This window comes from Paroedura picta, chromosome 13 (genome assembly GCF_049243985.1).
Source record: "Paroedura picta isolate Pp20150507F chromosome 13, Ppicta_v3.0, whole genome shotgun sequence".
In the NCBI taxonomy this organism is placed as follows: Eukaryota; Metazoa; Chordata; class Lepidosauria; order Squamata; family Gekkonidae; genus Paroedura; species Paroedura picta.
Genome location: NC_135381.1, coordinates 11,979,974 through 11,996,234, shown reverse-complemented (window position 1 = coordinate 11,996,234; position 16,261 = coordinate 11,979,974). Strand labels below are relative to the sequence as shown.

At 45.8% G+C, this 16,261-nt stretch overlaps 1 protein-coding gene across 2 annotated transcripts in view; it reads right to left on the bottom strand.

Moving 5' to 3' along the window:
• Nucleotides 1–13,858, bottom strand: part of RBM19 (RNA binding motif protein 19) — a 102,214-nt gene extending 88,356 nt beyond the window's left edge. The window contains exons 1-14 of one of the 2 annotated variants that reach the window (XM_077308329.1): nucleotides 13,717–13,858; nucleotides 12,822–13,004; nucleotides 11,075–11,206; nucleotides 10,869–10,907; nucleotides 10,088–10,304; nucleotides 8,383–8,678; nucleotides 7,830–7,907; nucleotides 7,277–7,355; nucleotides 6,352–6,423; nucleotides 4,722–4,922; nucleotides 3,315–3,445; nucleotides 2,433–2,554; nucleotides 1,608–1,704; nucleotides 452–562 (exon numbers count right to left, since the gene is read on the bottom strand). In XM_077308329.1, the coding sequence (XP_077164444.1) occupies nucleotides 452–562; nucleotides 1,608–1,704; nucleotides 2,433–2,554; nucleotides 3,315–3,445; nucleotides 4,722–4,922; nucleotides 6,352–6,423; nucleotides 7,277–7,355; nucleotides 7,830–7,907; nucleotides 8,383–8,678; nucleotides 10,088–10,304; nucleotides 10,869–10,907; nucleotides 11,075–11,206; nucleotides 12,822–13,004; nucleotides 13,717–13,752 (1,794 nt within the window). In that variant the 5' untranslated portion in view covers nucleotides 13,753–13,858. Of the gene's footprint in view, nucleotides 1–451; nucleotides 563–1,607; nucleotides 1,705–2,432; nucleotides 2,555–3,314; nucleotides 3,446–4,721; nucleotides 4,923–6,351; nucleotides 6,424–7,276; nucleotides 7,356–7,829; nucleotides 7,908–8,382; nucleotides 8,679–9,290; nucleotides 9,431–10,087; nucleotides 10,305–10,868; nucleotides 10,908–11,074; nucleotides 11,207–12,821; nucleotides 13,005–13,716 lie in introns of those variants that run through there. The other variant, XM_077308330.1, reaches the window with a different exon arrangement.
• Nucleotides 13,859–16,261: the final 2,403 nt, after the last annotated feature.

Below are 16,261 nucleotides of genomic sequence, written 5' to 3'. Positions count from 1 at the left end.
GCTGCTTGGTTGACCCTGCCATTAAATTATTTGGAAGCAAAGTAATATCTTCCATATTATATGGTTGCTACTTCAAAAGAAGTCCAGCAGAAAGCATATGCAGGCTGATAACCTGAGAGACACTGTGGTGCAATGGTTAAGAGCAGCAGCTTCTAGTCTGGTGAGTTGGGGGTGATTCCCCGCTCCTCCTCCACTTGCAGCCAGATGGGTGACCTTGGGCTCCTCTTGGCCCTGAGAAAGCTGTTTTGATCAACCAGTGATATCAGGGCTCTCTCAGCCTCACGCCCCTCACAGGGTGAGGAAGGGAAGGCAATTGGAAGCCACTTTGTGACTCCATTAGGCAAAGCGGAGTATAAAAACAACCTCCTCCTCTCCTCCTCCTTCTTCAGCCACATCTTAATCAAAGTGACTTATCATCTGTATGGATGGCAACAAAGCCCACACTCCTCACCTGACTGAAAGAATCCAGACTGACTCCGTTGTCTAGCAGGAACTGGCGGACGTTCTGTACGAGCTCCGTTTCCCCCAGAGCCACCCTCACGGCCACGCTGCCCTTGCCCTCCTGTCAGGGGAGAAGAAAAGATCATTAAGAGCAACTCCAGGTGAGCTGTGCTCTCTAGACCCTGTGGCTTCCTAGTACCTGGATGCTGAGGAGATGCAACAGCTGAACTCCTAAAAGTCTGTAAAGCAAAAGTGTCCAGGCTCAGTTCCCAGCATCCCCAGTTCAAAAGATCTCAGGCAGCAGAGCTGGGAAAGATTTTTCCTGCACAAATCCCATTCTTAGCTCTTTTTTGTTCTAAAGCACACAAAACTCAGCAATATGGACCAATGGCCTCACTTTGCATAAGCTACAGTCATAAGGAAACAGGCAACTTGCTTCAACTTCCCAGTTTTGAAAACAGCAGAGATTTTTGGCACTGCAGGTAACACACGTGGCTGTGTCTTACAGGGGCTCCAATATTGTTTAAAGGACCCTGATCTCACTAGGCAGAGAGTTCCACCAGGCCAGGGCCGCAGCTGAAAAAGCCTTGGCCAAGGCCAGTTTTACCTCTTTGGGGCTGGTGACCCTAAGCGAGTTTTGGTTGCTCAATCTTAACCCCCTTGGGGTTAAGTGGAAGAGGATAGATACAGGGGTCCCACATCATTTAAAAAATCAGAACCTTGAGCCTCAGTAAAAATCAGAACCTTGAGCCTGAGACTTTCCACAATCTGGAGCCAATGCAGTTGGGAGAGCACAGGTGTAATATGGACTCCCCATTGGGTCATAGAATCATAGAATAATAGAGTTGGAAGGGACCTCCTGGGTCGTCTAGTCCAACCCCCTGCAGTATGCAGGACACTCACAACTCTATTGCTTATCCACTGTAACTTGCCACCCCCTTAAGACTTCACAGATGATGAAGGCATGGCTGGGTAGGGCTTTCTCCCAGTAAGGAGGCAAGTTTCTGTATTTTGGCCCAGTTGGGCAGGCTCAAGGACAGCCCTGAGTAAAGCCCTGGCCCCTCCCATTTGTCCATTTCCCCCATTGCAGGAATCTTCGCATCACGCAAAGGTTGGAGCATCCTTTCCGTTTGCAGAAATGTTGCAAAACCATCGTGCCGACTCACGTGATCCAGCACTTGGCTCTTGGTGGCGTTGTATTTTTGCGCAACGGCATCTGCCACAGCGTTCGTCCCCATGAACAGCGTGTTCCAATTGTGAGAACTAGTCCAGAGGAGAAGAAAGAAGGGGAATTTCTACATTGGTGTGTATCATGAGAGATGGAAAGCCACCGTTCAACTCTCACTGGGAAGCCCCCAGCAAACAGCTGATGCTCAGATGCAGCCTTCTGTCTGCACTACGACAGGGGTAGTCAACCTGTGGTCCCCCAGATGTTCATGGACTACAATTCCCATGAGCCCCCTGCCAGCGTTTTCTGGCAGGGGCTCATGGGAATTGTAGTCCATGAACATCTGGAGGACCACAGGTTGACTACCCCTGCACTACGGGGCTGATAATACTGGTCTACATTACATGGTTCCTGTGCCTTCTCAAAAAGCTACATACATCACAAGTTGATCATCACTATGATCCTCATTGCCCTTAACAATCTCAACAGACAGACCGGAAGGACAGCTACTCTGGAGGGGGCGGTCTGGCACTTTGGGTCCCATCTTGGAGATGAACCTCCAAGATCCTGGAGGAAAAGTCAGAGTTGCCACCCATCATCTACACATCTATCTGGAAATGTGAAACCTGCGGGGGAGGGGGGGCAAAAAGGGGGAACAATGGTTCAAAACATATTTATTGGTAAGTTAGGGAACCCACAAGAGGTGTGTGTGGGGGGGGGCACTGTGGAGTATGTTCTTGATCTACACCCTTCCAAATGCACATCAGCTTTCCTGGGGAAGGAGAGAGGGAAATAAGTCCCTTCCCCTTTGCCTAATACAAACCTGGAACTGCTGGCTTTATCCTTGGCCTCCTTTTGCTTCTTGTAGGAAGAGGGTCCTACTGCGTCTGAATTCTCCCCTTCCTCCTTCTTGATAGTGGAGGGCAAGACATGCAACATCCGGCCCTACGAGGCAAGAAGAACCCCGGATTCACCACTGAAAACTGCAAGCAACGCAAAGGACATGAGAACACCTGAGACCTTTTGAGCTTGAAGGCAAAGGGAAGGACAATCCGGCCTCAGCAGCCATCCCCAGGAGTAGGAGCTATTGAGAAGTTGCTCCATTTTCTTCCAGGCAAGAAAAGGTCATCCTGGTTCCAGCTGGATGAAAATGCCTGGTAATGCATTCTTCTCAGAATTGTCAAACTGATCTCCCTTCCTACTCCCCTCCCATTCTGTGTTTTTGTCTTCTGGCTTATAAACCTGAGGACAGGGAGTGAGTCCCTTGGGTTTACACATAACAACTCATGCCATAGCACTGCATTGAATTTTAGCGGTCTGAAGCTGCTTTAAGTAGACCAAATTTTGTCTGATGGAAATACCTATAAATATCAGCCCCCTCAATTAATCCCTCAAATTTAGATCCTACTTCCAGACCGACAACCTCTAAGTCCCTTTTTACTAAAAAAAAAAGGAAAGCAAAGCAAGTTTCTAGTCCTTTTGATGAGGAAAGATATGACTGAAACTCTGTGAAAGGTGCTTACAGAAGTCTCAAAAGTGGGTTAGGGGATACTAAGTTTTCCAACAATTAGGGGAAAATATGTAAATCGCTCAGTTTGCATGATTTAGTTGTGTTATTGTTGTTTTTTAAGGTAGAGTACACAAAACACTGCTTTCCCCTCCCATTGACAGTGTGAGTTTTCCCATCTTAGACGATCAGCCGTACCTGGAAAACCTGCCCATCCACGTCCGCAAAGGCCTTAACAGCATGCTCAGGGAACATGTAGGTGACAAAAGCAAATCCTTTTGGCTTCTTGGTCAGACTGTCAATGGGGAAGTGGATCTCAGAGAGTGGCCCTGCGGAGAAACACATTTATCTTATGGGAAAAGCCGTCATGCTCAGAATGCAAACACGCAGGGCAGCCGAAAAGGAAGTTCTCAAGTTAGGCCTGAGAAAATGAACAAAAGCAGCCCTGCGGGGTAGCAGCAACTCAGATGCCCCCCCAAAATCCCACAGTAGCAGTGTCTGCCCTCCCCAGCATCTTGTATTAACAAGTATACTGTCTCTAAGCAAGGAGGCTTCATTGATCTTTTCAGGCTAACTGATCACCAAACAAAAAAAACAAAAAAACGAGCTGGAATCAGTTAGGACCTGAAACATTGGATGACTGTGCAAATTCAGTAATAAACTGGGCAACCGATAACAAAAATATATGAACATTTATTGTGCACAGCTTTTTAAACAAAATCTTTAAGGTTAAAAGCACAAAGTCCATAGGCTATTATTCAAAAATTATCATATGGGCTGGACAATCTTAGGTCTTAGAGCTTCTTAGACCTGACACGTTTCAGTCCTCACTGGGTCTTCTCTTGGAGCCCCTCCAATAAAATATTCAATTAATTAAACATTTAATTAAAAGATTTATTCTTCAATGTGCTACCCTTATGGAAGCCCTCTCCCAGCCTGAGTGTATTCTCATGTATCTCATGGAATGTCCAAGAGAAAAATCTGGATGCATTTTAGTAGTGTGGGAGTCTCTTGGTTCATATTGTTTATCACTTGATTGTCTCCATTATTACATCACATGAGTGCATTTAAATATTAGGCCACTGAAGAAGACCCCACAAGAGGGGCTGAAACACATTTTGGGTTTTCTGGTTTCTTGTCATTTATCCATGAGTCGAAATGTTTTGGGCTTGTGCAATAGTGCGCGATATACGTTGATGTTCTAAAGTTTTATATGACATGTATTGAAATAAATATTTGCATTTTAACATTTTAATAAAAACTTTGCTGCAGCTCAACCTTTCAGGTTCCTAGCTTATGTAGACAGGTTGGGTTACTTGGTTCCCTCTTTTGTTGTTTCATTGTCTATCTGAGCAACCAAATCTGCCTTTCACACAAATTCAGGCTCCTTTAAGTATCTTGTATCAGAGACGGCCAGAAAGTATCCAAGTGCAGAACGGAGCCTGAAAGCTCCATTGAAGCCAAAATCCCTCCAACATGCTTCCTTGGCTTCTACGAGGGCTAATGCTCTTCTTTGTTCCCAGGAGCCATACAAATGTCACTGCAGAAATTATTAGTCCTTCCGTAGAAGGAAAAGAGCAGAGTAAATCTAGGGAAACAACATACCATATTTGGAAAATATTCCTTCCAAGTCTTCTTCAGTGCTAGTGTACGGAAGGTTTCTCACAAACAGTCTTCCTGATTCTGACAGATCTTCTTCTTCCTCGTTGTCCTTCTTTGTCCTTTGCCATACCTGGGCCTGGCTCTTTGAGGACACTTTCATCTTTGTACTGCTCTGTTCAGGAAACACCTCAATGTACCTTCCACCTGTCCGAGAGAGCACAGGGGAGAGAAAACAGCGCTGGGAGGCTGCTGTTTATTTCCTGGGGCTGCAACAATCTTGTGAAGTAGGATTATGAAGAAGGGGAGACTAACTGGCTTTAAATTATCCAATCTGCTGAGTTTCATGGTAAAGGTGGGGTCTGAATCTAGGTCTCTCCAATCCTAGTTTAACACTCTACTATACCACATAGTCTGCTAAACCCTTTCAAACCTGTTCAACGTTTGCCAGAAATAGCAGAGAAACCTTAAACTGCTGTGGATGTGACGTCCCTCATGTGATGTCCCCCATGTAACCTCCCCCAATCCTCTATCTTGAGTCACAAATTCAGAATGCCACTTAGAAGAAAGGTTGGGTTTTTGTACCCCACTTCCTACTACCTGAAGGAGTTTCAAAGCTGCTGACAATCATCTATCCTTCATCTCCCCTCAAAAAACACCCTGTGTGGTAGGTGGGGCTGAGAGAGAACTGTGACTGGCCCAAAGTCACCCAGAGGAAGGTAGGCAGTCAACCTCCTCTCACAATATGACGGTTTAAACTTCCCTCAGGAAGATATGCCACCTGCTTGGGACATCACGGGTGATGATCAAAGCCCTCTGCCGACCCTATGGCAGGCATACCGTTACAGGGGAAAGATCTCTTTTGCCGCCATGCTGTTTTAGTGATGTTTTGTAATGTTAATGGGGTTTTAATAGGGTTTTTATTAATGTGAGGTTTTATATGTTGTAACACACCATGAGATGGTGTCCCGAGAGTGGCAGGTAAGAAATTTAATAAAGAATAAATAATAATAAAAGTCCTTGTGGTTTCCCAAATACTATCCATACCGTTCTTTATCATAAGCATCCCCCTCCCCAGGAGGGTAGGATGGAATGTTTCTCATTGGCCAAACAACTCCCCTGCCCTCGACAAACCCCCAAAGCTTCAAATACCAACATCATAACTGGACAATGTGCCTCTTTTAAAATCAGTTTGCTCCGACAAGACCACACAAGTACCAGTTTGTTCTATGCAAACACCCACACACACAAATAAAAACCAGATTTTCATCTAAAAGAGCCATTCTGAGTTCAGAAGAATCTGTTTACGGATTTCTAAAGTCATATTATAAAGAAAGAAGAAGGCTAAAGCAACGTGAGAGAGTCAAAGAGGCGTTTTCCGCATTATGTGGTGGTGAATTTAGGTGCATCAATGAACACATGCTCCCTCAAGAAGTCACAGCCAATCCCAGACTCTTGAGAAGCATTGCTGTACGGCACACATGTTTACACACAGACATTTCCTGCACTCACTGGGTACATGCTCAGGACATCTTACATAGATAATCCCTCCTCCACAACAGTAAAGCACAGACAGTTTCAAAGACTACAGAGTTACAAAGATTCTCCTGCTGCCTCTTTCAACATAGTGACATACCCATGTATTCGTGATTTCGTTTCAAGGCTTTCTGAACTTCTTCATCGCTATGGAGGTCCACAAAGACATAACCTGAAAGGAAATCAGGGACACCAAGTAAGAGCCAGGCAGGCCATGGAACATTAAATCAGGCATACATCAAAGGGCAAAGTAACAATGGAAACCATTTCCTCCCATACGAACATCTATTCAATTTCATTGTGTAGGGTTCAAAAAGATGACCCTGAGTGAGGGGAGAACATAGAAATTTATACAATTATAGAAAGACATTTATACAATTGGAGAAAGTGGAAAGAGAGAACTTGTTATGACTCTCCCGTAATACCAAAATCACAGGGGATGAGCAGGAAATTCAGGACACTGAGAAGAAAGTGCACTTTTGCAGAATGCCTCATTAGCTTGGGGAGCTCACTAACACTAGTTCAGAACAAATTTACAAGATAAAAACACAGAGACAAGTTCCATGTAGGACTGTTGCCCATTATGGCTCAATGTAGTTTGCTAGATGTTCAGATGGCAGGTGAGTGCTAAATGTGGTATGCTAGATGGCAAAAACAAGGGAAGGCTTCTGCATTCAGGTCCTGCTTTAGTATATGAGCAGACAGTATGATGTGGTGGTAAAGAAGGCAAATGCAGCCCTGGGCTGTATCACCAGAGGCATCACATCAAAAACACAAGGTGTGATAGTCCTCTTGCATACCATATTGGTCAGACCACACCTGGAATCCTGTGTGCAGTTCTGGAGGGCTCACTTCAAAAAGGACATGGACAAAATGGAGAGGGTACAGAGAAGAGAGACAAGGATGATCCAGGGAGGTGGAGAGGGGACAGGATGGCTGTAGTCACTTGGAGGAGGGCAGGGAGCAGTTCCTGTTGACAGCAGAACACGTCTAAACACCCCTCCCCATGCCATAGCCAGATTTACCTGTCTTGTTCCCGTGGGCATTTCTTGCAATCCTGATTGCCACCGGCCGAAGAGGCAGGAGGAACTCCCTCACATTTTGCTGTGAACAGCAGAACATCAAGACAGTTAGCCTGAGAAGTGTCCAGGAGTCTATCTTCCAGTCCACCCCAAGACAGTCTTTCTGGTAGCACAGATGCAAAGGGTAAGATTCCAGGTAAGATGCCAGTGTTTGCTGGCAGGGCTCATGGGAATTGTAGTCCATGGACATCTGGAGGACCACAGGTTGACTACCCCTGCCCTAGGTGACCCTCCATCCACGGCTGAAGAAAACCTATTCACCATCAGGAGCTTAAAGATGACTTGGGCAAGAACTGATGGACACTGGAGGCCTGGTCCAGTGAACCTGTCTTCAGAAGTGGTGTCCACGGAGAGACTCCTTTTGGAATGCCCTCCCACACAGGGGATGGCCACTCAAGAGCTATGCTTCCACCACTTAGGCATCAAGGGCTTTTGTACCCAGCACAGACATATGCGTTATCTAAGTCCTGGATCAGCGACCGCAGAAGGCACTTACCTCCGTGACGTTGAATGGAGCACCACGCAGTTTCACTGTGTATGGCGTAGTAGGCTCATTGGCACTTAGGGTTTTGCCCTGTGGAAATAGGTGTGGTGAGTCACTCAAAAAGCTTGAGAAATTCTTTCACTGTCTCAAAGCAGCTTACAATCGCCTTCTCTTCCTCTCCCCACAACAGATACCCTGTGAGGGAGGTAGGGCTGAGAGAGCCCTGATAGGACTGCTTTGTGAGAACAGCACTATCAGGACTGTGACAAGCCCAAGGTCACCCAGCTGTCTCCATGTGGAGGAGTGGGGAATCAAACCCGGCTGGACAGATTAGAAGCCTAGATGGACTAGATGGCCTCTCTTAACCACTACACCACACTGACTCACTATGTCATGCTAGTGAGCTGTATGTCAGAAGTGAGATTCAAACGGGATGCATTACAGGTGCATATAGGGCCTTAGTGCAGTTGCATTTGGGTGCACCTTCAGAATGGAAAAGTTCAACAAACCAAAACCACAATCTTAAACTCTGCATGACCCTCTCCAGGCTTAGGCTGCTGCATACCTGGGCCGTGTCTTTTAATTTCTTCTTCCCTACTTCCTGGCCTTCGGCCTTTTCTTCCTGGATATCCTTTGCAGCAAGGCCAGAATTGGCAGCTTTCTTGGGCCTAAGCAGCTCCTCCTCCTCCTGATCCTTCTCCTCTCCAGACTCGGCACTGTCTGCATCCTCCTCCTCCCCGCTCTCCTCTTCTGATGAAGGCATCATGATGCTGTGGTCATCCTTCACCACTTTAGACTTCAGGTAATCCATGTCTGAGAGCTCTTCGCGGGCTGCTACCTTTCCTTTGGAGCTCTTCTTCTCTGCATGTTGGGAAAAGAACAGGCAATCTCTAGCTATGCAGGATCCTTTTTTGAGGGCTAGAAGATATAACCCAAAAGCTTGCAGGAGACCAAACAAGGACTTGGCTCTAACAAGGAATGGAAAGAACACACCCACGGCCACACAACTGGGCAGTGACAGAGCAAAAAAGTGGGGATTCTCCAATGTCTCACTGCCTCCAAAATAACATTAGTAAAAGCAGAGGGGAAGCAGCACACAGATGCAGAAAGCATAAGATGCTCAGGGTCCCATATAATGGAGGGTGGGGTGGAATGAGGACCAGATTAATGGAGGAGAGATCCATCGGTAGCTACTAGCCCCAAGGGCTAAGGGGTACTTCCACAACCAGAGGTGGCAAACCTCTGGAATCCAGTGCTGTGGGGAATCCAGGCCTGTTTGTTGGCCCTCCAGGACAACTAGATGACCACTGTATGAAACAGAACACCAGCCCAGAGTGTACCTGTTATGTTTTTATGAAGGCCTGCCAGTTATGCAGACATGAAGAGCTGCCCAAAGGGATATGCTCCACGCACTTAAAATATCCAAAGTGCAGCAATCATTATACAGATTATGAAAATGTGCTTCATTCTTACCAACGTTTAATTTTTCAGACAGTGCTGGGGAACAACGTAGAATTCTGCAGAGCGCTGAAGTCCTTCCCTCCTGTCCCATCAATAAAATCTTACTCAGGTTGCAATCATATGCAGAGTTATCTGGGAGGAAGGCCCAATAACTTGCTCCTGGGTAAATATGCATGGGGCTGTCATGCTATTCCTCTTGCATTGATTTTACCAAGTTCTCCCATATGCTATTAACATAGACAATATTGAGTCAAGAGTAGTTCAGCCATGGAATCACTGGTGTTCTTCAAGCAGGGGCTGGGCAGATACTTATCATGGATGCTTTAGGCTGATCCTGCATTGAGCAGAAGGCTGGACTAGATGGTCTGTCTGGCCCTTTCCAACTCTATGATTTCAATGATTCTATAAGCAGTGACTGGACAGAGACTTATCCTGGATGCTTTAGGCTGATCCTGCATTGAGCAGGGGGTGGGACTAGATGGCCTGGATGGCCCATTCCAACTCGATTCTATGATTCTAACTTAATGTACCATAGTTTCATGCAACATAAGACATTTCTGTAGGTCTAGTTTTTAGAACTTCAGGAAATAGACGTCTTTTCCAGTTCACCTGAGCTTCACATTTTCTGCATCATCACCAAGATGTTGTCCCTTCACAACCATGTCTGTCTTACCCAATATTAACTGTGAGGGCCCTGTGTCAAAGAGCATAAACAGAAGCATTAATTCCCCCCCTCCTGTTCCGTCCAGTGAGATACTGATTTTCCTGCCTCCTCCATCAATACAAGTATCAGAAAATCTACCACTTACTTTGGGTAGTTTCAACATCTTGTTCCTCCAGTCCAAACTCAGCTTCCTCTTCGCTGAGGCTTTCGGACTCATCGGAATCAAAGTTCAAATAATCATCCGTCGGCTTCACTTTGCTTTTCTTGGGCTCCTCCTGTTTCGTGTCATTGGACCAAGTGGCCACCTTGGACCGTTTCTGATGCACTGCAAGAAAATCTTGAAATTCTTCATCTCCTTCCAGCTGTCATGGGGAAAGAAATGATAGAGAGAACATCAAGACATGTTGCAAATTCGTGGCTGCTCACTAGAAGAGCATATGTTCTTCACACAAAAAAAAGCTCAGGTTTGATCCTTGGCAATTCTGATTAACACAAGATCTTAGGTGAAAGGCTGAAAAAGGCACATGGCCAGAAGCTCTCATGACTTCCAAGATGGAGACAGCATTCCAAAAAGGTTTTGAGGCCAAGTGCAGGCAGATTAAGAATCTGGGCATGCTGCTTGTCCATGAACAAATCATATGCCGTGGATTGTTTTTCAAGGCACAAACCTATTTCGTATTTGCAAAGCAGGAAAACACATCCCAAGGAGGTTAGATAGTTCAGGCCCTGTATGTTCTCCTTTGGAGCTATTCAGAAAACCCACAGAAAAGGGAAGGAAACCATAGGAAGGCTGCACACTTTCAACAATCTTAAATCCCCAGTTCCTACTAATCATTACGCTTATTCAGCACTGCACCTTTCCAAACCAGACACCCTTTTGCCCTTTGGGATAATTTTCACTCTTCTTGGAAAAGACCTAGACTTGCCTCTTCTAACTGTCCTGTTACCGTCGTCTTCTTTTTGCCCTAAAAATAGAAAAGAAAAAAAGAAATGTCCACTTGCAGGAAGATGACAGGTGAACGCAGATTAACTCTGTGTCCGAGAACTTAAGAAAACAAGGGACACGGTAAATTAAAAAAACAGAATGTGAGGGGTATTTGTTACAAAAAAGGAAAAGCTATATTATTCTTACCCGATTTACTTCTGTATGACCTGCAGTCTTTGTGAGATTCTTGGGAGTTTCTTTCAACCCTGGAGACTTTGCGGAGTGTTTGCTCCAAGCTCTAGGTTTCAGTGGGTCCCCAAAAGACTTACAGAATTCAACCTGCAAAGAAATCAGAGTTGGGACTGTACTGCTACTGATAATGGTGCTTTTGAGAACTTCGCAGACCTAGATAGCTCAGGCTACAGCCCAAATTCTGCCCAAATTCATCAGATCTCGGAAACTAATCCGGATCAGCGCTGGTCAATATTTGGATAAGAGACTATGGGAAACCACCTCTGAATGTCTCTTACCTTGAACACCTACAGGATTGCCAAACCTAAAGCTCACATGAATAAAAGACAGAACAAATTTCGAGACCAGTGGCACCTTTAAGACCAGCAACATTTAATTCAAGGTATAAGCATTCATGTGCAGGGACACTTCTTGAGATACTTTATTCAGTGCTTCTCAGAAGCAATAGAAGAAACTTTAAGTCCAGGAGCACCTTTAAGCTTTTGTGGTCCTGCATGATTCTTTTGTGTGTAAGCACACAACTTCCAATTGTATCTGAAGAAGGGTGCATGCACATGAAATCTTATACCTTGAATAAAACTTGGTTGGATGTAAAGGTACCACTAGCCTCAAACTTTGTCCTGCTGCTTCAGACCAACCTGAATATAAATAACAGGAAAGCAATGTCTATGTTAGCACAATGAATGAAGCACATACAAAAACACAGATTAGGCACCAATGAACAACAGGAAATAGATTAGCAGTTCTCCTGCCTACCATCTGAAAAATTAGTAAATGCACCCACTTTTCTCCAGAATGCCTAATAATGTCATATGTTATAAACTGACTCCTTTAAGCAGATTTTCATTATTACACTTGTCACTAAGGATAGATTCAAATGAGTAGCCGTATTGGTCTGAAGTAGCACAATAAAATCAGAGTCGGGTAGTACCTTTAAGACCAACAAAGATTTATTCAAGGTGCAAGCCTTCGAGTGCAAGCACTCTTCGTCAGACTAAGAACTGCCCATCATAACAGTAGGAATATATAAGCAAAAGCTAATTCTGTTACATTAGTAAACTGTGTCACAGCATCCACACACAGCCACATAATTCCCTTGTTTGAATAAATCTTTGTTGGTCTTAAAGGTGCTACTGGACTTGTCACTAAAAATGTCTTCCCACTTTCTCTTGCCTGCCACCAGGCACTCCATACAAATCAAAAGAAAAATAAAATATTTCACTAGACACGTTAAAGTTCCAGTATTGCAAGAAAAGTTTTCAAAAGCGTTCTTTAATCAAATGTCTCCATACCTTGTACAAGTTTATAAACTCCTATCATGTTCCTTTATAATCTCTGCTCCAACCTCCACATAGCAATTATAAACACAGGATAGCCAGTAATAAATAGGCAGAAATCTGGAATATGTTTTCTCAGATGGCTCATACTAGGATTGGTAACCTCCTGGTGACACCTGGAATTACAATTGATCTCCATAACAGAGATTAGTCCCCTGGAGAAAATGACTACTATGGAGGGTAGACTCTGTGACACCACATCCCCACTAAGCACCCTGCCCTCAAACATCTAGGAATTTTGCAACACACTCCTACTCACAGCAACAGCCGCGCTTTACCTGACAAAGAACAATCAGCCTATCAGCAAAGTCTAAAACATTCCCATTCCTGAAATGGACATAATAAAGGCATTACAATACACTCACCGTGACTCTGGCAGTGTCTATGAAGCTTTTATGGAAATGTGCCAGTGCTGCTTTGGCCTCATCTTCAGATCTGAACCCAATAAAGCCAAATTTGCGGAACTTGCCATCTTTTGTAAATTTCAAGCTGCAATCAGTCAGTGTTCCAAAGGCAGCAAAGAGATTCCGGAAGCGGTCTTCCTTCATCTGGGAGTGAGGGGGGAAACGTGGATTCATTCAGACAGTGTCAAAAGCCCAACACGAATTTTGCAAGGTAATACAACTTGTAACATGAATAACCCTGAGAGCTCAGCAGGGAAGAGAACCCCTCCCTCCAGCTTCTCCTAAGGTAGTGGTTCTCAAGCTAGGGGTTGGGGCCCATTTCAGAGGGGTCACAGCAGGGCAAGCAGCTTGGCTGGGAGGGGGGTGCCATCAACACAACAGCCTTGTGGGGTAGATGGAGACAAAGTGTTTGTCTGTCTGGAGCAGCGGAAAAGAGAGAGATCAGCATGGTGGGACAAGAGGCAGAACTGAACTGAGAAACCCTGAGGGAAAAAAAACAACAATGTATATACCATCATGAACCATGGAGGTTCACGCCACTGGTCAGTTTTGGTTTAACTTCTGTGAAAGAACAATTGCATATGGTTGGGGGTCACCACAACATGAGGAACTGTACTAAAGGGTCGCAGCATTAGGAAGGTTGAGAACCCCTGTCCTAAGGGTTAACAAACAAACAAAAATCCGGACCGAAAGAAACGAGGTACCCTCCCGTCACACCTGCAATCTCGTCCCAACAGGGGGTACACATTGTATTCTACATCAGTATTCCTGATTAATTTCGGTTCTTAAGAACCGCCTCGGGACCCCATTTCTTAGACTACTGGCAACCTCGGCCACCCCCTAGAAGCCCTCTTACCCCACTGGGCAGGTTTTTCACAATGAGCCGCGACATGCTGCCACTCTCCTCTCGAACAAGGCGCGTCAAACACAAACCCCTCAGCAACCACGCTGCCCACAGGGCGCCGCCATGTTGACTTCTCCGCGTTGTCACGTGACCCAAAGAGTTTCCTTTTGCAGAGCGCGTGCGCACTTGCGAAAAGCGTCATTCCTACCGCTGGGGAGAGTACTGTGCGCCTCTGAAAGAGACCCAAGAACTCCACGTTTCCGGTCGTCAAGCGAATCCGCTTGGGAACCGATGCAAGAAGGGGGCGTGCGTTTCCCCCTCCCGTTTTGCCAGCGTCGAACTAGGACAAAACTCTGCATTTACCTTTTAATCCCCAATGGCCTGCCACCTAAATTGCGTTTTAATTGAATAATAGACATAAATTACTGTTCTATAGGATAGAGGAGTAATCTTTTTTCTAAAAAACCTTGGTCTTTTAAAAATGGACAGTATAGATCAGGGGTAGTCAAATTGCGGCCCTCCAGATGTCCATGGACTACAATTGCCATGAGACCCTGCCGGGCAGGGGCTCGTGGGAATTGTAGTCCATGGACATTTGGAGGGCCGCAGTTTGACTACCCCTGGTATAGTTGAAGTTAAACTGTGTTGGTTTTAAAGGTGCCAGTGGACTCAAAACTTTGCTCTGTGGCTTCAGAATTGTAGTCCATTGACATCTGGAGAGCAATTTTTTGAGGATCCTGCAAGCTATGGTGAGCCCTAACTAGTATTTGGGTGCCAGATGTCCCCAAAGAATACCAGGGTCATGGCATGGGCATAAGCCAGGGGTAGTCAAACTGCGGCCCTCCAGATGTCTATGGACTACAATTCCCAGGAGCCCCCTGCCAGCATTCGCTGGCAGGGGGCTCCTGGGAATTGTAGTCCATGTACATCTGGAGGGCCGCAGTTTGACTACCCCTGGTATAAGCAATGGCCAGACATCTCTGAAGGTCTGTTGCCTTGAAAACCCTACAGCTGGGGTGGCCAAACGGTAGCTCTCCAGATGTCTATGGACTACAATTCCCATGACCCCTGCCAGTGCTGGCAGAGGCTCCTGGGAAATGTAGTCCAGGGACATCTGGAGAGCTATCGTATGGCCACCACTGCTTCAGACCAACACTGATTCACACCCGAGTAGAGGTTATGCATAATATTTCCCTCCCGCGTGGGGAAGGGGTATGTCTTGGGGAAACCAGAAATGATAAGCTACACGATCTGTTTGTCTTTTTGTCCTGCTCACCAACGCACCGAGGACCCGGATAAAATAATACTGCGGGTGGGCTGCAGGTGGCAGAAGAGAGCAGGCGGAACAGACTAGTCCGCTGCAGGAGTGGCCCAAGTGAGCCTCGCCAGATGTCCATGGACTACAATTCCCATGAGCCCCTGCTAGCAGCATGCTGGCAGAGTCTCATGGGAATTATAGTCAATGGACATCTGGAGAGCCACAGTTTGACCATCTATAGAGCATAATGTGGAAACTACCTAGAACCTGCTGGATGAGCATCCCTTTAATGCAGGGTTGGCCAAACTGTGACTCCCAGGGGCTCATGGGAATTGCAGTCCGTGGGCATCTGGGCAGCCAGTTCGACCACTGCTGCAAACATTCCATATACCTCTACTAGTAGCTCCCTGTTACCGTATTTTATTAATCGAACCTTGTAAAGCCTTCCTGCAGATATTTCATTGACAAAGTGGCACTCACGCTGGCAGGGGCTCATGGGAATTGTTGTCCATGGACATCTGGAGGACCACAGGTTGACTACCCCTGATCTAGATGACTGTAAGAACTACACTTTCAATGAGTTCCTGGCCCAAAGGCTTTCCTGCAGCCTGCGGCAGGCTTCCAAAGAACTATGGAGGAGGAGAAAAGGAATCTTGAGAGCAATTCTTTGTGTGGCCAGCAGGCGGCAAGCTTGGCTTGTTTATGTCTTCTCCCTGCAAAAGAAATTCTAGGCTCCCCAAGGCAAACAAGCTTGATCCAAAGCACGCATTAACCGCTTGAAAACAAACCCAAAAAACCCACTTTGCAGCTTGGAAAGGCACAAATACTGGAGTTTCTTTTTAAAAACCCTCATATATTGGGTGATGGGAATTTGGGTCACGTATCACAACCTCCAGGTCGAGTTTGCTTATAAAAGCATTCTTTGCTGTTGACCAGCAGCAATTTAGGGTCTTGAATAGAGTATTTCATCTCTCCTACCATTGAAGCCTGTGCTCATGAGCACTGATGGGTCTGTAGCTTATGGTCATGTTTACTGCCTGAATCACCTGGCTTTTACTGCCTTGGTTCTCCCTTTGTTGCCCTGTCTCTGCAACACAGTATCTCATGCCTTAAACCGCTTTTTATCCACATGGTTTTCTAATGGTGTCATCCTGCTACGTTGTATGTTTAGACCGCCTGAATGATCGGACAGACAGGCAGATAGAGAGCAGTCTGCCTTGAAGGTCGCAGTGTGAAAGGCAGCTGGCTAGATCTGTGAGTCCAGAGGTGGACACAGACACTGGTATTCATTCATTCATT